We start from the raw sequence: 19,686 nt of genomic DNA, 5'->3' as shown, positions 1-19,686 counted from the left end.
ATACCAACATTCACTATATTTACAAGGTTTCACAGCTTCCTTTGCAACCCCGTCACTAAAATCATAATGGACAAATCGTAATATATACTAAAATAGAAACAGAAAGGTTGCAATTCATTTACTTAAACCAAAAGAATATCCGAGTTGAAGACTGTGTCTACTTGCGCGATGCAAAATAGTGTTACAACAGCAGAAGTCACGTGACACTAGTAACACGTCATGATATTCTCGAAGGGTCTTGAATGCTCGAGTGTTTACTAGAGGGGCGGGATTCTTGTATATAAGACCTCCAAGAAGTGACGCCAACAATGGAATTGAATTGCAGACAGAGATAGAGACGACAACTGAGTCAAGCGCGTGAATCGTTCGTTCGTTGTGAATTATAGCGTGACTGTGGAAATTAAGTGTATTGCAAAGTTGTATTGGGAAAGAATAAACTAGTTTTATTTAAGAAAGGACTTGTATCGCTAAAGTTTCTTCGGAAAGAGTTTTTACGGAAAATTAACTAATGACCAGAGATGTAACAATACATTACTGTGTGGCGTAACCAAAACCAGAACCATTAAGTTGTGTGTGTTGAGTTAGAAAACACGTTACGTTTGGCTGGTATTAGTTATTAGGATAGTACTAATATATTACTGTTTATGTGATCAGGTAACTGGATTGTAATTTTAATTGCACATGTGTATGTTTTTAACAACTTGTTTAACTATATTGTTATGAAATTCGAAGATGGGCCAGTGCATTTGACGCATTCTTTTAGCTGTTACTACTACCAGGAATAATAATATGCATAATACAACATGTGAAAAATTATTGGACCGCTGTTACTTTTTAGTTGCACTGTTTTACTTTTACTGATATTGCTCAGGCTGGTCTTTTACTTTAGTTTTAATGCCCAGAGTAAGTATACATATAATTATATTTATAATACTGATTCTATCAATCTATATTGTCATTAGTGAAACGAACATTGTGTAAATAATAAGTTCTAAACATTAAAAGTAAAGTGTAGCATAAAATTATATAATCAAAACACTAACACTGGTAACAGTGCCAGTGATTTTAGTATATAGTTTTTATTCTTAAAATTAAATTAAAATGAAAGGTTTTTGATGTGGCAAGTTAGTGTACCTAGGATAAATATATCACGTAACTAAATCCTCAAAATAGAAAAAAAGTTATTTCTAATTGACATTATTATTGTTAAGGAGCAAAGTGACTACATACATGACATAGTACAAACTATGTCACATAGTATGTCACTATGTGGCCTGTTTTTGCCAGTTAATATTAATTATTATGATGACTTCTGATCATCAGACATCTAAGTCATAAAAATATAGCATTTTGCATGCATGTTTATGCATATTGATATTATTATTATTATTACGTAAAAATTATCGAAGCAGCTACTGATAAAATTTTCCATGTACACCTGCCATTTTCCAGATAAATCATTTAATAATTTATAATGAAGGCTTTTGTTTTTTGTGTCAATAATATAGGAGACTGATGTAAATGCCAGCTCTGTTACTGAGAATGAGATGTGTTGAGTTGATCTTTATTCAGTAAAAGCATGAACCATGTCAACTTGTTCAAATTATTATAAAACTTAATAATTTTAATGGTGATGTAATCTGGAATTACATTTTCAAAACTTATACATTGTGATTAATGTACCACATATTTTATTGGCTTTAAACTTCAGAATCAGAGTTTTAAGTTTTTTACAAAACTTTTAGGTTTAAAAATAATAATGATAATGAAAAGTTTTTATTGTTGATTATGAAAGGCCAAAGCAAGAGAGTTTATTAAACTTGATAAGTTTGATTAAAATTTTAAGGTAGTATTTAATTTTCTAGTAATGTTTTTTTATATTTCATAATTAGTTAATTATAGATTTCAGAGCAGAGGTATGTGAAAATAACATTTCACTTTTAAGTTCTATCTTTTTACCTGTGTAACAGTATTTGTTTTGCACTAGTACTTATTAGCCAGATTGAACCTACTGTTAAAGCAACAAAAAAGCTATCTCTTATTGGATTCTTGAACAAAATGACAGTATTCTTTTTTTTTTTATACTTCATGTACTTAGTTACTTATCCAGTAACTATTGTTATAGCTCTGGATATAGGCACTCAACAGATTGACAGTGATGACACTGCCAAAGAGTTAAGCTTTTCTAAAACCACACTCAGATTCTTCTCCCTTTGTGCACCAGCAGTATTTTCAGTTGAAAAATAAGTTATTTCTTATAGGTTTTTGTGTTCTAAATAAATAACACTTATTATTTAAGAACATTTTTAAAGCTACTAATACTAACAGAGTATAAATTTGCTCTCTATTCTTAGTAGGGTTACACAGTTTTTATGCTAAAAGTATACAAAAAACATAATTCATACAAAATGTTTTTATAAAATTATAAAAAAAAAGAAAATAATGTTTCAGAAGCTTAAATACTAAAATAGGATTAACAAACAAGTAAGTTAATAGTTTGTGTTTAAAATCTATTAAACATATAATTGTATGGTATTTTCAGTTAAAAGCCAATTTTCCAACAAATATGGGATAGAATTATCCACAAAAACAGCAGAATCTGATCAAGAAAATTATGAGACTTGTTGTGATTAAAGGTATTTGAGCTGAGTGTTCATTCTGTATGAATATAAGAAGGTTAGATAAACTATTCACACAAAAAAACAGAAAACAACTCAAAATATGTACCTACATGTGACATCAGATAGTCCTCACTTCATGTATGTTATGCAATGGTTAGTCTTGAAGTCTTACTTTTTGTAGTATAAATTATTTCAATACTAAATGCTGAATTAATTTTAAAGGAACTTCGAGCTTTAAAAACTAGGAGTGAACTGATACAGTGAAAGTGCTTGGATTCTCCTCATCAATTTGTTTTCTTTGTCTAGCAGATGACATCATCTCATGATCTCTGTTCCCTGACAGCATTAGTCAGCTATCAGATTCACTTGATGTCATACTTCAGCCAGCAAAGGATATTCCACTTCTAACTGGTTTAACCCAGGTTTAAAATAAAATGAAATACCCTTGTGGACAGAAGACTTGGTATGCCTTCATACAACATCCTACCTATCTTTCTATCTCAGGCCTATTCTGAAGCTGACAGTTAAAATTAACTTTTAAAGTCCAGTTAGTTTAAAATCTGTGATATGATCTAGAAGTGTGTTAAGCTTACCTCATTCCTAAAAATGCTTACACGCTACTATAATTGTAGTTATTATTACTACAATTTCCAAGCATTTTAATATTAAATCACACTAAATAAAACTTACATTAAAACACTTTTGTTTTTCTTTGTATTAAATGATTTGTCTTACTTACTTACATTTTCCTCTATAATTCACTTTTGTCACAAGGCAGTAATAAAATAAAACAATAATTAAATCATTGAGAACACAAAAAGTACAGAATGGCAAAGATGAATCTACAAAATCACCAAAATTACACAAAAGCACAACAACCAAGTTACAAAATCAAAAGGAAATGTGGATACACGCTTATAATGAACGGAAAGATAAAAATCCAAAGAAGAAGAAAGAAAGAAAGTAAAACTGATTCACTCTCCACTTTAAAGCCTAGCAAATGAAATATAATAAAACTAAGAAACTTAAAGTCTTTGTATAAAATTCTAAATTAAGTCCAAGCACATAAGAAAGTGGTAACTAAATTCAAACTACAACATCAAAGAAAAATTAATTTTAAGTGCAACAAAAACTAACCAAACTAAATTTTTTATCAGCAAAATGAATGTAATAGAAAAACAATAAAAAAGGATGAATGAACTGGATACTTTAAAATTTAAAATTCACCATCAAAAAAGATTTACATTGAATGTTCTCAAAACAGACACTGAATGAATACAAAAATAAGACCAAAATATTTATGTCACAAACTAAATGATAAATTAACAAAAAAATTGCATTGATTCCAACTTCTTTCCAAGAGTAACACAACAGCTTTTTGAATGTAGCTCTTACCAGAAGATGGCTTGATCTTATGGGTCAAAACATTGTAGTTATTAAAATAAGAACTATTCTACTATACAATTTGCTGTTCTTGTATGTTTTAATTAATTATTCAGTTCATTAGGTTCCTCACTAAACAAATATTTCTCAAGAGTTTCAAGCTGTTACTCCCACCCACTGTAATCCTGCCAACAGACTCTTGAGGGCTGTGGTGGTTTTGCAGCTGTGGTGGTTTATGACTTCTTAAGGTCCTCCTGAGTCTTTTTCAGGGTTCTCTAGGTGTCATCTAACCTAACCCACAGGCACAATTCCTCCATTTTGTATAATTTCGGATGAGCAGTCTGCATCAGTCTGTCCCAAGTTTTAATGCCATTTCAGCACTGGGATCTATTGTAATGTTAGGCAGATCACTTTCGGCAGTTTTCAGGGAATTACACTTGACCATGCAGGGAAGGATCTTCCCATCTCTTTATTGGTGGTTTTTTACTACTGCAGAAAATATCCATCCAGGGCATTTGGTGTGTATGGGTTTTTCCTTTTGACATTGACACTCCTTCATTGACTGCTGGCATGATAACCTTCTTGCTTGCATGTGCTGTGGATCTTATTCCACCTTAACCTCCTCCAGGTTTGTGTGCCCCTCAAGATGCACTTAGCTTTGGGATAATTTGATTAGTTTAGGATGTGGTGCTCCCTTCAGAGGTGTGAACATATTTGGCAATGTCACTAGTCACATTTGCACCTCAGTTCTTTTCTCTCTACTCTTGAACTGCAGTCAGTGAAGTCATTAAAGGCTGGTTGTAGGCCTCCTCTATCATGGTTGATTTCCTGACTACTGCCAATGGCCTCACCATAGGCTGGACTGGTTGTACAGTCTGCTGATTCTCCACAGTTGACAATGAGCTTACCTTTGTTTGGAATTGTAGGGCCAATCTGACTACTGATGTGGTGAGCACTTGCAAGTCCAATAAGAACAACTCATCTTCATCCACGGGCTTGGGCATGGTGCACAACAGGTAGGGTACTGTGTCTTTAGCTTCTGCAACTTCTTCATTCTTGTCACATGAGAAGAAATCTTAGATCTCCCTAAGAAGCTTAGCGAATTCACACAGGGATGACTTAGTATGGTCCAAGTTGAGTGCAAAAGGTCAGAATTGCCTGGTTTAGACCTGTAATGTGGTTAATTTAAAGAATAAAAAAATTGACTAGTGCCAAAGATTGACTTTAAATACCCAAAAGCCAGTGTTCAAATGTAAGGTTGACTGAGTTCTAATTGGTCAAAAGTTTAGATGAGTGTGTACAATTAAAAAGGCTTGTAATATTTAGTTACAATCTTGAAGGAAGTACCAGTCAAATGATATGTCTACAGAGTTAAAGTACTTATGCCCATACAACATGTGTTAGAGGAATCAGAGAACTTCCTTGAGTTCTCAAATGACCAACCATTTCTGGCTGTATTGCTCCTACCTGACATACTTTCCAACACCACCACTTTCATGATCTACCATCCAGTTGACATATGGACAGTGCCCAGGTCCAGTAGAAAGGAATGGAAGACAAGGCTATATGGTTCCTTCATGGTCAACTTTACTTGGATAAGCTGCATTGATCTCACCTTTGACCATTAACCTTTGCCAACATTTCCATTGTTTTCTTTAAGGACTCTCTTCCATTTACAAAGTATGTAATAGTTATGGTGTGAATTACAAAACTTTATCCAATGGGTGACCCCTTTAGCCTTCTCTTATTAGCTTATAGTCAGCATTCTTATGCCTCAAAACTGGAGCTCAAGGAGTATCAGCTTCAGTATCCACCCATCATCAGAGTCATCCATTTTAGGGTCTATGACTGGGGCTGATACAATAGCATTTTTAACTACTACGTGGTATCCAGGATGGGGGATTCCATGAAAGAGTAGTGTCTCACCATGCACCAGTAAAATCCACCTAAATTTCTATGTTATGAGCCCGGGCGATGAACTAGGACAGTCATACTTATGCATTGTTATCTAAAGTACAGCCATCATCTGTATTTTTAAAATTAATTTATTACTTCAGTGAAACATGATCCTTTCAGATGGTGAATATCCTTTCATACAAATAGTGGAAGTGCTTTACAAAAACAACCATAGCAAGCAGCTGTTTCTTCTTTGTGCAGAATTTGCATTAAAGAGCTGTCAATATACAACTGGCATTCATGATTACAGGTTCCACTCTATCTTGCATCTGTGATAACACTGTTCTGTCTCCTCTGTCACTAATATCTATGTTGAGGAGAAACTCAAGGATATACCAGCATTTGAGCATTCACTAAAGCAAGTTTTAGGGACTGGAATGCTTGGTTGCACTCCTCATTTCAATCAACATGCATGCATCTCCACTTCTGTAAGAGCAGACAATGGTGCTGCCATCTTTGAAAAATGGGCCATGTATAATAAGTTTTTGAATATCTGATATTAGCATCTAATTTTACACAGTACTTTTTTTTTGGGGGGGGGGGGGTGCATCACAAACACATGATTACAGAATAGTTGTACACGTGAGCAAAATGTGTGCTGAAGGGATTGGTTGGAACCTGAAGATTTTACTGTAGAGTCTACAGAAACAGATATTATCATGAACATAACCTCATGTTTTGGTTTAAAGCCAGGTCTGTCTTGAATGCTGTATTAATGCATATTTAAAAAACAAGCTTTTTAAATTAAAAACATTAAAACAAGCTTTGGTTCAGTTACTCCTTACTAATCTCTTTTCTGGCTTGTTTGTTTGTATGTTTGTAATTAAGTACAAAGCTACACAATGGGCTATCTGTGCTCTGCCCACCACGGGTATCAAAATCCGGATTCTAGTGTTGTAAGTCCACAGACATACTGCTGTGCTACTGGGGGGCTCTTTTCTGGCATTGTCATTAGGTGCCCAAACCAGGTCAGCTATTTCCTCTGCATTAAACAACTTATGAGGACTTACTAGCTGTGTCTTATGCCATATTTCATTGTTTCTAATTTTGTACTGCCACTTCGTTTGTAATATGCAACTTAAGCATCTTGAATCAAACGTATCCAACTTTGTTTCAAATGTATGTTGTTGACGAAATCTCCCCTGCATTTACAGAAGCATAGAAATAACAATGCTATTGTAAACTTTTAGTTTTATCCATAGTGCAGTTTTCTAACTGTCTCATACTTTACTTAATCTGCCCAGATTTGCTGCATCTTTCCCAAGTTTTATATTCAGTTCTTTTCGGTGTATTCTTCTTATGTGTATGTCTCTTTATTTTAGCTTGGTTTTCAGTATTGATACTTACAATTCATTATTACTTCTTATTTTAATTGCATATTTCTTTTGTTTTTTATACATGGATCAGATCTGATATCTTCAGATGGTAATGCCACAGTATCTGAAAAGCTATTTTATACCACTGACATTCCAAATCTGGCATTCTCATCAACCAATCTATGGCCAGCCCAAAAAAGCAGAGGAGAGAATGTGAATCTGTGTCATGCTGTTATCAAAACCTTGAGCAACCCACTGATATTATCTAACCCCTTAACACAGCACTCAGAGTATTGAAACAAATGTTTTGTCACTAATATGTTTTCTAGGGATTCCGTAGCCATCTGTGTTCTTCTAGAGGCGCTCTGTCCAGATTGTCAAATGCTTTCTCAAGATCTTAGAAATGCATTATAATTGCATCTAATCTAGTCTTCCAATGCTTTCTCCAATATTTTTATATAAAAAATTGGTCTATACATGATCTGCATTCCTTGAATTTTGCTTGTTTTTCTCTGATTTGCTTATAAGTAATGTTATGACAGCGGAAGTCACATGACGCTGGGAGCATGCGCGCTGGAGTTTCTAGAAGGATCTTGAAGGCCAGAGTGCATTCATGATGCCCTATTTTTAATATATAAGCCTAGCGAATAAAACCAGCACGATGGGAAGATAGATTGAAGAGATATGCAGATAGATTGAAGAGATAGATAATTGAGTCAAGCAGTTACAGTAGGTTTCCTTTTTTTGGGGGTTATATGATTTATATATTTTTTCCACTCCTGGTTTGCATTACTATTTTCCCAAACATCATTGCATATGTTTAATTCATTCCAATGTTTCTTTCAAACATGATTTGAGTAACTTGCCATAAATTTTGTTCATTCCTGGTAATTTTTCAATTTTTAGCCCTTTGATAACTATTATAGTCTTTTATTATGAATGATTCATTATTCATTTCTAACTTAGTGTTATCGTTATTATCTTCAAAGCTAACTGACATTGAGATTGGTTTAGGCTGGTTAAGTCCACCTACCTATTCCATTTGTCTTCTCAATAACCAAGAGTTGGTGTCCATACCAATCCCAGACAAGCCATGATTGATAACCTTGGTCGCTAACCAATATCTTCACAATTTTCCATACTGTTATTCTGTTCCTTTATTGTAGCAGCTTCTACTTTAATAGCTTTTGTCTTGCAGTGTTATTCACTTTTCTGTCAGTAGTGTTGTATTATTTTACTTTATATTTTTTAAGTTCTTTCCTGTATATATCATCTGATTTTTTGTTTCTTTTTTCATTATTGAATTAGCTTTCAAGTATTATTATTACTCCATTTTACTTCTTTCTGGCATAGCCAAGAATGTTCTTGCTAATGTTACAAAGTTTTTTGTACATATCCATTCCAGTTTGTTGCTATGTTTGCAGTATATTTCAAAACCTGAAATCTGTTATTTGTTTACAGAGTAAAGTTGGTAGCTGTTTCTTTGCTAATATTAAATTGTAAATTTCTTTCACTCATTTCAATTTATCTTTATTTTTGCAAATACAAGGTACTGATTACTTCTTACGTCTTGCAAAAATCTCATCCATCATCCACTGATGGCTAAATGATTTGATTTTTCTACTGAAATCAGATGACATCAATATTACTTTATGAAGAACTTTGTACATAAACTTCAGTCTGCTAGTGGCCAAATTATTGAACTCACAAAATTATATTAACTGTTCTCCATCAACCTATTGTCTCTCCCCACCTCGTCTATGGTACATTCCCAGACCATTGATCTTTTCCCCTTTTTTTTATTTAAATCATGATTCAACAGAATTATAGCATGTTCAAGTATCCTATTCTGGATATCTTTTTATTTGTTATAGAAGATATCTGTGACTGGATCTTCTGAATTTTCCACAGGACCATAACACTATATTACAATAACTTTATTATGTTGTGTAATAAATATTGCTGTAATAATCCTTTCATTTATGGGATGTCATTCTATAAGAGTTTGCTTGATTTGTTGCTTTGACATAAATATTGCAAGTCCCAGGTGGTATATGTTATTATTTAACAAAACATGTAATATAATTATCCCTCTGGCTGTGGTCTTATTGATGCTAGCCCATTTTGCTTCTTACACATTTAAAATTACCAGCTTGTACCTCTTAATCTTTTTTTATTACCTGCATGTACTTGGATGCCTCAGAAAATGTCTTAACATTCCAATATCCAATTCATGAGATCTGTCTTGCAGTGAGGAGCATTTTCCAATTCACAGCATCCTTGTTGATTTAGCTGAGAAGCATTGTATACTGTAAGGCTTGTACGACACTTCCTCCCTGACACAGTATATATACTGTAAGTTTATTTTTGTTTCTTTCCTCGTTTGTCCAGGCTTGGTCAGGTCTGACATTACACACATGTAGGTAGGTGCATGATGGCTTAATTTATTTAAAGTATGTTATTGCATTTCTTTTTTTTAACATGTGCTGGAGATAGTGTCTCTCTAATGGATGTCATATTTTGAAGGTAAAATATTTTCCTGTTATCTTTTGTGTGTGTAACCCAGATCAAATCATGTACATTACAGCGTATCAAGTAAACAAAGTTTAACAAAACATTTATATTTATAGATTTATATTTCTTTACAGATTGAACAAGCTCATCAGATGTTTTAAAGTGTTGCAGTGAAGGAGTTATCCCATGAAATACTGAAGAAAGGAAAATATTTTTCTAAAAGTTAATGTTAGAACATTTAAATTTGTTTGGAAAAATCATTGATGTTCTGATTTTAACTGTATATCTTAAGGTAGCCATGGCATTTGTAAACTATGAAGGCCCGTCTTTAAAATTATGCTCTAAACAAGAAGATAATGAAAAAAGGTATTTAGATTTTTTAGTTAGAGATTGTAAATGTCAACCCAGGGATCAATTTAAATATGTTGACTAAGCTTTTATCTGAAGCATCACAAGAATTGCTTGACTTGTATGGAAGAAGCAAACAGTCTGTCAAAACTTTTCTGAATAATCATCCTGATTACTTTCTTTGTAAGAATAAAAAAGTTTTTAGTGTGAGATCACAAAACCTCTTTTTATATGAGTTGGACAGAAAAAAGAATAATCCAGCATCACCAAATTTACTTCGTACAACAATTGTGAATGATGAAATTCATGTTGAAAAAGAATTGTATAATTTGTTTGAAGTTCATGGTGTTATTAGTATCCTATTTCCCACCTTTGGTTTCATAAGAGCTGAATTTTCAAATACAGTCTTTGTGTATTTTGATGGAGCATCTTTTGAAGGTGGAAAACAACGGAGGTTAACTGACGTGAAACTTAAAATTGGCCAGAAAGTATACTTCAGTGCTAAGAGAAGAAATGCTAAAGTAGGAGCTGAATATCGAGCTGTTCTTGTTTGGAGACCTGAAAATTTTGAGTATTTTAGAAATAGAGAGAAACCTGCTATGTATATCTGTGAAGAATTTAATTCAGATTTATTAAACCAGTGGAATGAAGGTTCTTCAGAGTCACCAGTGCAAACTAACTTTACCTGTGTTTATGGAGCAAAAGGATCTGTACAAAAAGTGTTTGATGATTTTGGTTTTATTAAATGGCATAATGAAGAACTTGTATTCTTTGATATGAACTGTCTACAAACAAATGAAATACCTGTTTTCAACACTAAAAATTTGCTGAAACCTGGCCAGGAAGTGGTGTTTGATGCTAAGGCAACAGAAAACCAAAGAGCAAAATGGGAAGCCACAACTGTTTGGTTAGATGTATCAGATTTCACAAGTCAGAACAGTCTTGTAGATCCTGAGAGTGATGAAATATATGTGTCTGATAATACAGATTCCAGTAGTAATGATAACTCCTGTGAAGTAGATTTTTCAGATTCTCTTTCAATAATAGAAACACAAAAAGAAGAAAAAGATATACATGACAAATGTAGCTCTTGGAAAAACTGGGAGACATTAGAAAATCAGACAGGAAAAATACATCCTAAACTAGAAACAGAAGGTATTATAATTTTTGGGAAATACATGACAGAAGAAACAATAGCTCTTGTTGAAGTAGTGTATATTAAAGGTTCCCAAGCTCAAAATTTGATAAGAGATGTTCAAGATGGTACAATAGTTCATTTTGATGCAATAAAAGATAAAGTATGTGGAGGTACTTGGAAAGCAAGCTTGGTCTGGATTGGAAAGAAACCAAAACTGAATATTCCAAATCCATTAAAAGACAAAACTGCATTGAAAAAACTAGAAGAAAAGTACTTATCAAGAGAGATTAAAAGTTGTTCTCTAACTCCAGACATTAGTGAAGTGCTGAGAATAAAACAAATAGTTTCTTTAATGTCAACCACTGCCACGATAGCAGATGTTGAAAACAAGAAAACGGATGTTTCAAATGGTCATGAGCTTGATAAAAAAAGTATATGCACTGAGGTTGGTGAAAACATGTATTCTGATGAAACTTGTTCATTTCAGAACTGCACTCCAAAAGTGGAAATTTCACAAAATTACACTTACGATAATCCAGCAGTCAAAACTAAAGTTGAAGAAACATATTTTAAATCAAGACCATTTAAAAATGATTTTCAGTCTAAGGGAGTACAATTTTCTGGAGAACATACCTATAACAATTTATTTGATAATGATGACCATTATACTGGAAGTCAGTGTGTTTCTGAAGTTAAAACATTTACCCAGTGTAACAAGTTTTCCAGTGAAAGTTTAAAAGAAGATATTGGCCTGACTTTGAAAATGCCCTCCATAGGTGTTATCAAGTACAGTATGATAATTGAAGACAAGCATACTATGAATTTTTCAAAACCAAAACTAATGCAATATTTTAATCTTACTGGGACTGTGAAGCTAATCTTTGATTATTTTGCAAATGTTTACATTGCTCAAATTGAAAGATGTCTTCCAGTGTTTTGGACAGATTTGTACGTCAACAGAGAACGAGCTAGTGAACTCTACATTTCTTTGAAAGATATCTTGAATTTTGATGATCCAGTTTATTTTAACTATATAGAGGTGTTATCAAACTGTATAAAGTGGGGAAGAATAACTTTAGCATGGATAGGAAAGAAACCACAAAATGTTGATAAGCTAAATGAAGAAGAAGTCTTGAATGAATTTGACTTGGAGATGGATTCATTAAGTGACATTAATAATATTAAAGACTTGTCTGAACAAACTGAAAATAATACATTGCATGATAAGACAGTTAAAGGAATGCCAGTGATAGACACTTGTACCACACTGTCAAAGTCACTTTCTCGAGAAATTAGTTCACCAAGAAGTACCAATGTAGACATGAACATTATGTCAAACAAAAAAATAAGTTGTAATTCTCTATCATATAAAACAGCTTCAGAATCTAGGAGAATAATAAATTCTGGAAATTGTTTTCATCAAAACAATGTATCAGATTTCGATATTGAAGTGTCACTAACACCTGGAACAAAAAGTAATAGTGACTTAACAGCATTGAATACATCTGATTCAGGCAACGATACTAAATATGCAATTAAAACACCAAGAACAGAGAATTTGTCAGACAGTGTTAAATATATTGAAGTACCAGAGACAGTCAGTCAACTTGATTTTGGAAGTAATTCTTCAACACTTCATACACTTGAAAAAGTAAATCTAGATAATGTTAAAACTGATTTACCACTATCATCAGTAGTAAGCACCAATTATATGTTATCAGTGGAACCTACCAAAAAAATAATTCATTCCACAGATAGTTTGGCAGTTACAAACTGTTTGCCAGTTAGAGATTCATTGAATGGAGTACCAAACACTAAAAATGATTCATCAGGAAAAAACATGTTAAAAAATGAATTCTCAAAAATGTTTAATAACACAACTGATTTTATCACTAGAGATTCTTTTGAAGAAATTATGAAAACTACAACATGCTCATCAACAAAAGAGCCATTAGAACAAGTAACAAACACTACAACTAGTTTAAAAGTTGGGAAATCATCAGAAATGTTGAACAACACAACTAGTTTACCATCTAGAGATGTGGCAAAAGAAATGAGGAAATCTACAACTTCCTCATCAGCAAATGTCTCATTACAACAAGGGACAAACAATACTGCTAGTTTTCTGTCTAAAGATCTTCTAGAAAAAGTGAGGAAACCCACAACTTCTTCACCTCCAAGTGACTCATTAGACCAAGGGACAAACACCATAACTAGTGTACCAGTTAGAAACTCATCAGAAGTGAGGAAAGCCACAAGTAATTCACTGACAAACAAGATTTTAGGAGAATGCAAACTTATGAACACCAAATTTGGATTACTGTCTGCTAAATTGTCAGAAAATAAAATTGACATCACAACTGAATTACCAAAAGTTAATCTTTCCAAAGAGAGAAGTAAAACATTACTGCTGATTTTATCAAAGTTAGATGAGACACATGAACAAGTTACATCACAAGACTCTTTGCTTAAGATAGCTGTAGAATTAGGCTCATCTTCTGATCATCCATGGTTTTCACAAAAGGATAAGGATAACTTTAGTGTAAGTCAAGAAAATTTACTGGTACATCAAGATTTAAAGATTCTTTCTGAGATTTTGTTTCACAGGAAACTCAGTATAACTAAGCTAGACTTAGAAAGGTATTGTTCATAATTTTAATCCAGGGACAGTTATTGTTTCATTTGTTACTGTATTTATGACATTTAAGCATTGGAAAGCACATATTTGTTACACTGTTGATTCATAATTTACTTATCTGAAAGATAATAATTTCATAATAATTCATGTGTTTCTTAGGTATTCCAAAATTAAGATATTTTTTGTGTAAAGAGGCAATCTCAGCTAAGTCCTTTACAGTATTACACATGGATAAGCTTCACACACTTCTCTTTTCAGATCCTATTCATCTCTTAGCACCACAGTTGTATTATAGATCTCAACTTGTTCATAACATGAAAGTCACAAAGTCAAATGTTTTGTTTCTATTTTTGTTTGTGTGGTTACAGTAAGTCTCCGGGCAACACAAGGAAGACCATTTACCATACTGCAGTTTTTAGAAAGATTTTGAAGTGTTAAGTTTTACCTACTGAGTTTTCCCAAGTTTTTTTATGGTTTGTATGTCAGTATGACGTGCAACAAGTCTATCTTGAAAAGTTATATGTCTGAAAATTATTACATTTATTCATTTCCATGGTTTTTAGATTATCATTCATACAAGTATGACTGACTATTTTGATAAGTCTTTTTGATCGATATATAAATACAGTAAACCATTTGCAAAAATCAAATCATTAAAATTTTCTTTGTATTTTTAATCCATGCAGGAAAAGTTGGATGAAAGAAGTGTGCTCTAATATATTTTCTACTTTTCAACATTTTTACAGTAAAAAAAAAAAGGAAAATTATTTTAGGTAATTTTCAATAAATATAGTAAAGTTGACTTTGGCATTTGAAGTTTACTGTTGTCACTTACCATAAACCACGATAGTAGCTCATAATAGGGATCCATTAGGAAATGTGCAAAACAACCTTTTAAAAATCAAGTATATTCTTAAAACAATGCTCAAAAGCTTTGTTACCACAGGGTATCTATTCGAAATACTTAAACATGCAGAAAAAACCAAAGGTCAGATTTTTATATGCATTCAAAAAATTGCCCATTTGTTCTTCTTCTTCTTATTATTATTATTGTTCCACCAGCATATAAAAAAAATGGAAACGAGTATTACAATCACTGCTGGGCAGGATTACTAAATGGAACTTTGTGTATTGTGTATGGTATTATTTAATTTATTTCTATATTTTACATAAACTAAAAAATCATAATTCTAGCATAAATGATGGTAGCATTAATGCCTTGAAGTTAGTTTTCCTACAAATATCTGGTGTTCCTTTAAGAAGCTTAAGTACAGGGTGAAACAGGAGTTATCAGCCGATAGAAGATGAACATTAGATGACTATATGTAGATGCTCGATGCTTTGTACACTATACAATCAATGTCTTTAAGAAGTCAACCCCTATATTATGTATGAAATGAAGGAGTGAAAAAGATATCTAACACACATAATATTAGATTTCATTTACACACATTCATTAAGTAATTACTTTAAAAGCCACCAAGATTTATTTATAGCGATGTTTTAGAATTATTTATTTGAAAGGCTTCTTTTCTACTGGTAAGATTTTATACGTGCTTAGTGGGGCTTTTGTCTTATTCTAGGTCAGGCCTCGAAAAATCCCAGGTGCCAAGTCACCATGGTGACTAAAAATGTCATCATGGCACCTAGTATTTTCTCCCATTTTATTTGTGCATTGGGATGTGCTAAATAGAACTCACAACTAGAACGGTTCTGGACTCTTGGAAGTCCATGTTCTTTGAGTTCAAAATTGAACTTTGTTTCTAGGATTTTAAAGTCAAATGTTTTGTTTCTATTTTTGTTTGTGTGGTTACAGTAAGTAAAATTGAACTTTGTTTCTAGGATTTTAATAGCAGATTCAGCACTTCTTCATGTATTTTTAGGAATGAACCGTTGCGGTTGCACAACACGTTACTAATTTCATGCCATTTTGTTTTTCTTCTTTCTCTCAATTCAACCAATCAGTGCATGTGTTTAGACTCAGAATGGACCAAGCAATACTAATACTATCAAATGATATCATGTGATCGTTAGCATGCACTTGTTGCCCTGAAAGTAAATAAATATAGCCCCCATTTCTCAGTACAAAGAGTAGTGAAGTTAGGTTAGACACACCAAAAGGCCTTTGCTTATCATTATACAGTGGTATAGTGATGAGTAGATTAGACCTATTATGAAACAACATGCTTGGCCTATCGATATTGCAGTGATTATTTTTATTTTACTTTCATTCATTGCAATAGTCCACCTAAGTTATAGTTATTTAGTATACTATTTTATTAATTACACATATTAAAGTTTAATATAATATACTGTAATATATGTTATATAATAAAGTTTAATAATGAACCTTTTGTTTTTTAGTGTAAAACTATGTCTTGTACCATAACCACACAACTGACTCAAAATATATTCCATAACTTTTTATATTAAACCTGGCACCTAGATCTGAAAATATTTGTTGAGTCCTGGTCTAGGCTTATATATGCCCATTGTAATGTATTATACATAGACAGTTTAGTTACACAAAAACTGTAAAGCTCACTATATTCTCAAACAAATCTCCATCACAATTTCCAGCTGCAGCTTAAATTCTTACATCTTGAACTAATGCGATCAGATAGTCAATACCTAGAGTAGATCATCATAGACTGTGTCAGCTAGTCTCCCACAACAAGGTAAGCATACAAGGCTAGAGATACTGTAGATATTATTTATTCAAGCCAGAAATCCCTATTTTGACTCCACCAAATGTAGTTCTAGCTAAGTGAAAATAGTTTAATTAAGTAATGTCTACAGTATCTCCAACATTGTATGCTTATAATGTTTGCTATCCCTACTTGCAGGTTTTTAAATTCCCAATTTGTTATTTAAACTGTCTCTCAAAGCTTAAGCTTGTTTGTGACTACATTTTCACTTTAAGCTAGCTATCTTGTTTCTGTATTTTTTTACAATCCCTATTCCTCCTTTTAAATTAACAATTTTTAATAAATCTTTGTTTGTTAAAACAATCTGCTTTTAGAGTGATTTACAAATGAAATTTGACATTTGCCTTATTTCAATAACTCATTCAAAAGTTCAATCAGTGGAGTAGCAGTGAGCTTGAGGAATTATGAAGATGAACTTCAGGGTTTAATGCTTGTAGTGAGCACACCACAGCTAGCCCATTGAGAAACTTTGTGCTGGAGCAAACAATTATTCAAAAATAACACTAGCATTCTTATTTATCACAAAGGAACATTTTTATAAAACCCCACTGCAGTAGGTCATACTTTTAGATGTATGATGTGGTAAACACAGTCCTTGTTTCCTGGATTAAAGTCCTCTTAGGTCATTGAATTGTGGCTGAAAATAGAAAGAGCTTTTTTCATTTCATTTGACATAAATATACTTCCTCATTGGGTACAGAAGATGCAGGCCATATGTTTTTAACTAGATTTTTACTTTTTTTTTTTTATCTGCAACCTTCATATTATGAACAAGCATAAAATTAGGATTATGAGAAAAGACATGAATACATTATTCAGTTTCCCTATAGTGGCCACTGCATTGTAAGGAAATTCTAATTTACTAAATACAATATTTTCATCTGATGACCTGATGAAAAATTATACCAAAATTATTATTAAAAAACAAAAAACTGTAAAAATATTTTTGGAGTAGAAAACAAATCTTGTAATTCATATATATTTGGTATTGAAACTTAAAACAAGTAGCTGATTTACATTACATGAATTGTAAATGGATATTAATTTATTAACTCTTTCATTGTTGTGAATATGTAAGAAACCATGCATGGGAAAAGTTTTCAAGAATGTGCAAAATATTCCTTATGTATCTCATGTCATTTATACATCTTTGTGTTGTTTCTTTTTTTATGAATATAAAAGTCATATTGAAATGGATACATTTTATTTTAGGTTATGCATAAAAAGTTACTAGTGTTTCTAAAACATGGTACAATGTTGTACAAACATTGAGCTCTGTTATAGTTGTTTAGCTGACTGACTATTTGTCAGATGCTCATAGACCTTTAATACTTCCTTATACCATATATGCTTACTTCGCTACTTACACAAGACATTAATTGACAAGGTAATTGTCTGTTGCAAAAGTTTTGGGCTGCAAGTCATTAATGCAACTGCCACATGTAAGAACTTCTTGTTACAAATTTAAAAGTCAAATGTTATAAACTGCAGTTAAGTGTACATAAATTTTTTCTACCCAGCTTTACTACTTGTTGGTCTGTTAATTTTGATAATTGAACCGGGAAAAGGCACGTAAATAACTTTCTTGAAATAATTCAGTAAAGTTCATTTTATATTTTGCAAATATTATCAAAAAAGCCAACATGATTGTTATAAATTAGGTTTAATATAACACTAGCTTTTACTTCTTAAAAATATTAAACTAGTTAAATTTTATATAGATACCAGAGGAAAAAATGTCCATATATCCAGAATGATGAGAAAAACAGTTTTATGTTTAAAAATTGACAGCATGTATATATGTTACTTTTTTTATGACACTAAAATCATTGATTAAAATAATTTACCTGGTATTATCAAGAAGTGCGAGAAAGTATTCTAATAAAATAAAAATTTTCCTTCTGGTACTCAGGCATATAAGAAGCAACACAGTTGTTAAAAAAAAAGTCATCACAGACATCTGGATTGATTTTGCACAAATAGACAGGTATCTTGTGGGAGTAAATATTTTGCAAAGATTTTCAGAGACTGCATATAATTATCAAACTTCCTAGTTCTAGTTCAAGCATCGGTTAAATCATTTCTAATAAACAAATTTGAATTCAAATATTATTTCATGGATTAATCTTTTTTTTCCCCCTTGATTTTTATATTTAGGATAACATTGTAGGTTTGCTAACGTCAAAAGTTGTGCAGAGGGTGATGGCCAAGTTGAAGCCCAGTGCTCAGCTGTCAAGATCTTCCACTTGTGATATTACAGAAAGAGAGACTTGCAATCAAGTAAAATATTTGGGAAAGTGTGATGTAGAAGTACAAACAGAAAAAAATAGTAACTTCTGTGATAAAGAGTGTCAATCAGAAGCAAGTGGAAATATATTTTTCTCAAGCATTTACATTGAATAATCAGTTTAAAAAAGTTGCACCAGACATTGAAATGTTTAGAATAAAATAAAGTAAAATTTTAATAATTATGATAAATTGTTTTTAATTTTATTAGTTGTATTTTAAAAATATAACTATAACATGTTATTACTTATATTGGAACTTCAGATGACTTGTAGAATGAAATAATTGACCTCTGATGTTCGATAAATTTGGTGCTACAAGTTTAGTTTAGTACATAAGGTCAACAACTAATTAATACATTTAAAAGAGGAGTGTTATATTTTTGGTTGTATATTGCCTTAAATTGGATTGTTAGAAACTCATTTTGAATTCATTACTTTTGCCATATTTGTGGAAAACGTTTCATTTTGATTTATTTCAGTTATGAGTTTTGAATATATATATATGTAATATGTATATATTGAGTGACATTGATTTTTAAGGAAAAATTGTTGTACATGCATCTTTTTTAGATAAAACAATTTTTATTACATAGATTATAAGAAATCATTAGATAGTTTGTAAAATTTTCTTAAATATACCCAAAAATATAAAAAAAAAAATTCATGTGTTTGTGACATGTATTGTTAATATAGGGACTGATTTACAGCAAATTAATGCTATCAGTTAGGATATCCATGAAACAAAAATAGTGAGTAGATAAGGAAAAAAAAAGACA

At 32.0% G+C, this 19,686-nt stretch overlaps 1 protein-coding gene across 8 annotated transcripts; it reads left to right on the top strand.

Moving 5' to 3' along the window:
* Nucleotides 1–555: 555 nt before the first annotated feature.
* Nucleotides 556–19,076, top strand: LOC106464080. Of its 8 annotated transcripts, none has more exons than XM_022391745.1 (5): nucleotides 556–903; nucleotides 2,543–2,636; nucleotides 2,928–3,084; nucleotides 9,925–13,818; nucleotides 18,780–19,076. In XM_022391745.1, exons 4-5 carry the CDS (start codon nucleotides 10,213–10,215, stop codon nucleotides 19,023–19,025), a joined length of 3,852 nt encoding a protein of 1,283 aa, XP_022247453.1. In that variant the 5' UTR covers nucleotides 556–903; nucleotides 2,543–2,636; nucleotides 2,928–3,084; nucleotides 9,925–10,212; the 3' UTR covers nucleotides 19,026–19,076. The 8 variants fall into 8 exon arrangements, with proteins under 8 accessions (XP_022247453.1, XP_022247452.1, XP_022247451.1 ...); XM_022391747.1 differs by having other exon boundaries at nucleotides 563–654; XM_022391744.1 differs by lacking the exon at nucleotides 2,543–2,636 and having other exon boundaries at nucleotides 2,931–3,084.
* The last annotated feature ends 610 nt before the right edge of the window (nucleotides 19,077–19,686 follow it).

The sequence above is a fragment of the Limulus polyphemus genome, unplaced genomic scaffold (assembly GCF_000517525.1).
Source record: "Limulus polyphemus unplaced genomic scaffold, Limulus_polyphemus-2.1.2 Scaffold1558, whole genome shotgun sequence".
Lineage (NCBI taxonomy): Eukaryota > Metazoa > Arthropoda > Merostomata > Xiphosura > Limulidae > Limulus > Limulus polyphemus.
The sequence above is the reverse complement of the archived record's forward strand: the minus strand, read 5'-3'. Positions and strand labels throughout refer to the sequence as shown.

What these genes read in the sequence shown, in the direction of transcription:
- LOC106464080 (XM_022391749.1), top strand. Translation starts at nt 10,213, where the DNA reads ATGTTGACTAAGCTTTTATCTGAAGCATCACAAGAATTGCTTGACTTG. An exon ending in AGGATAAGGATAACTTTAGT is followed by an intron (nt 13,819 to 18,779) that starts GTAAGTCAAGAA and finishes TTTTATATTTAG; the next exon opens with GATAACATTGTAGGTTTGCT.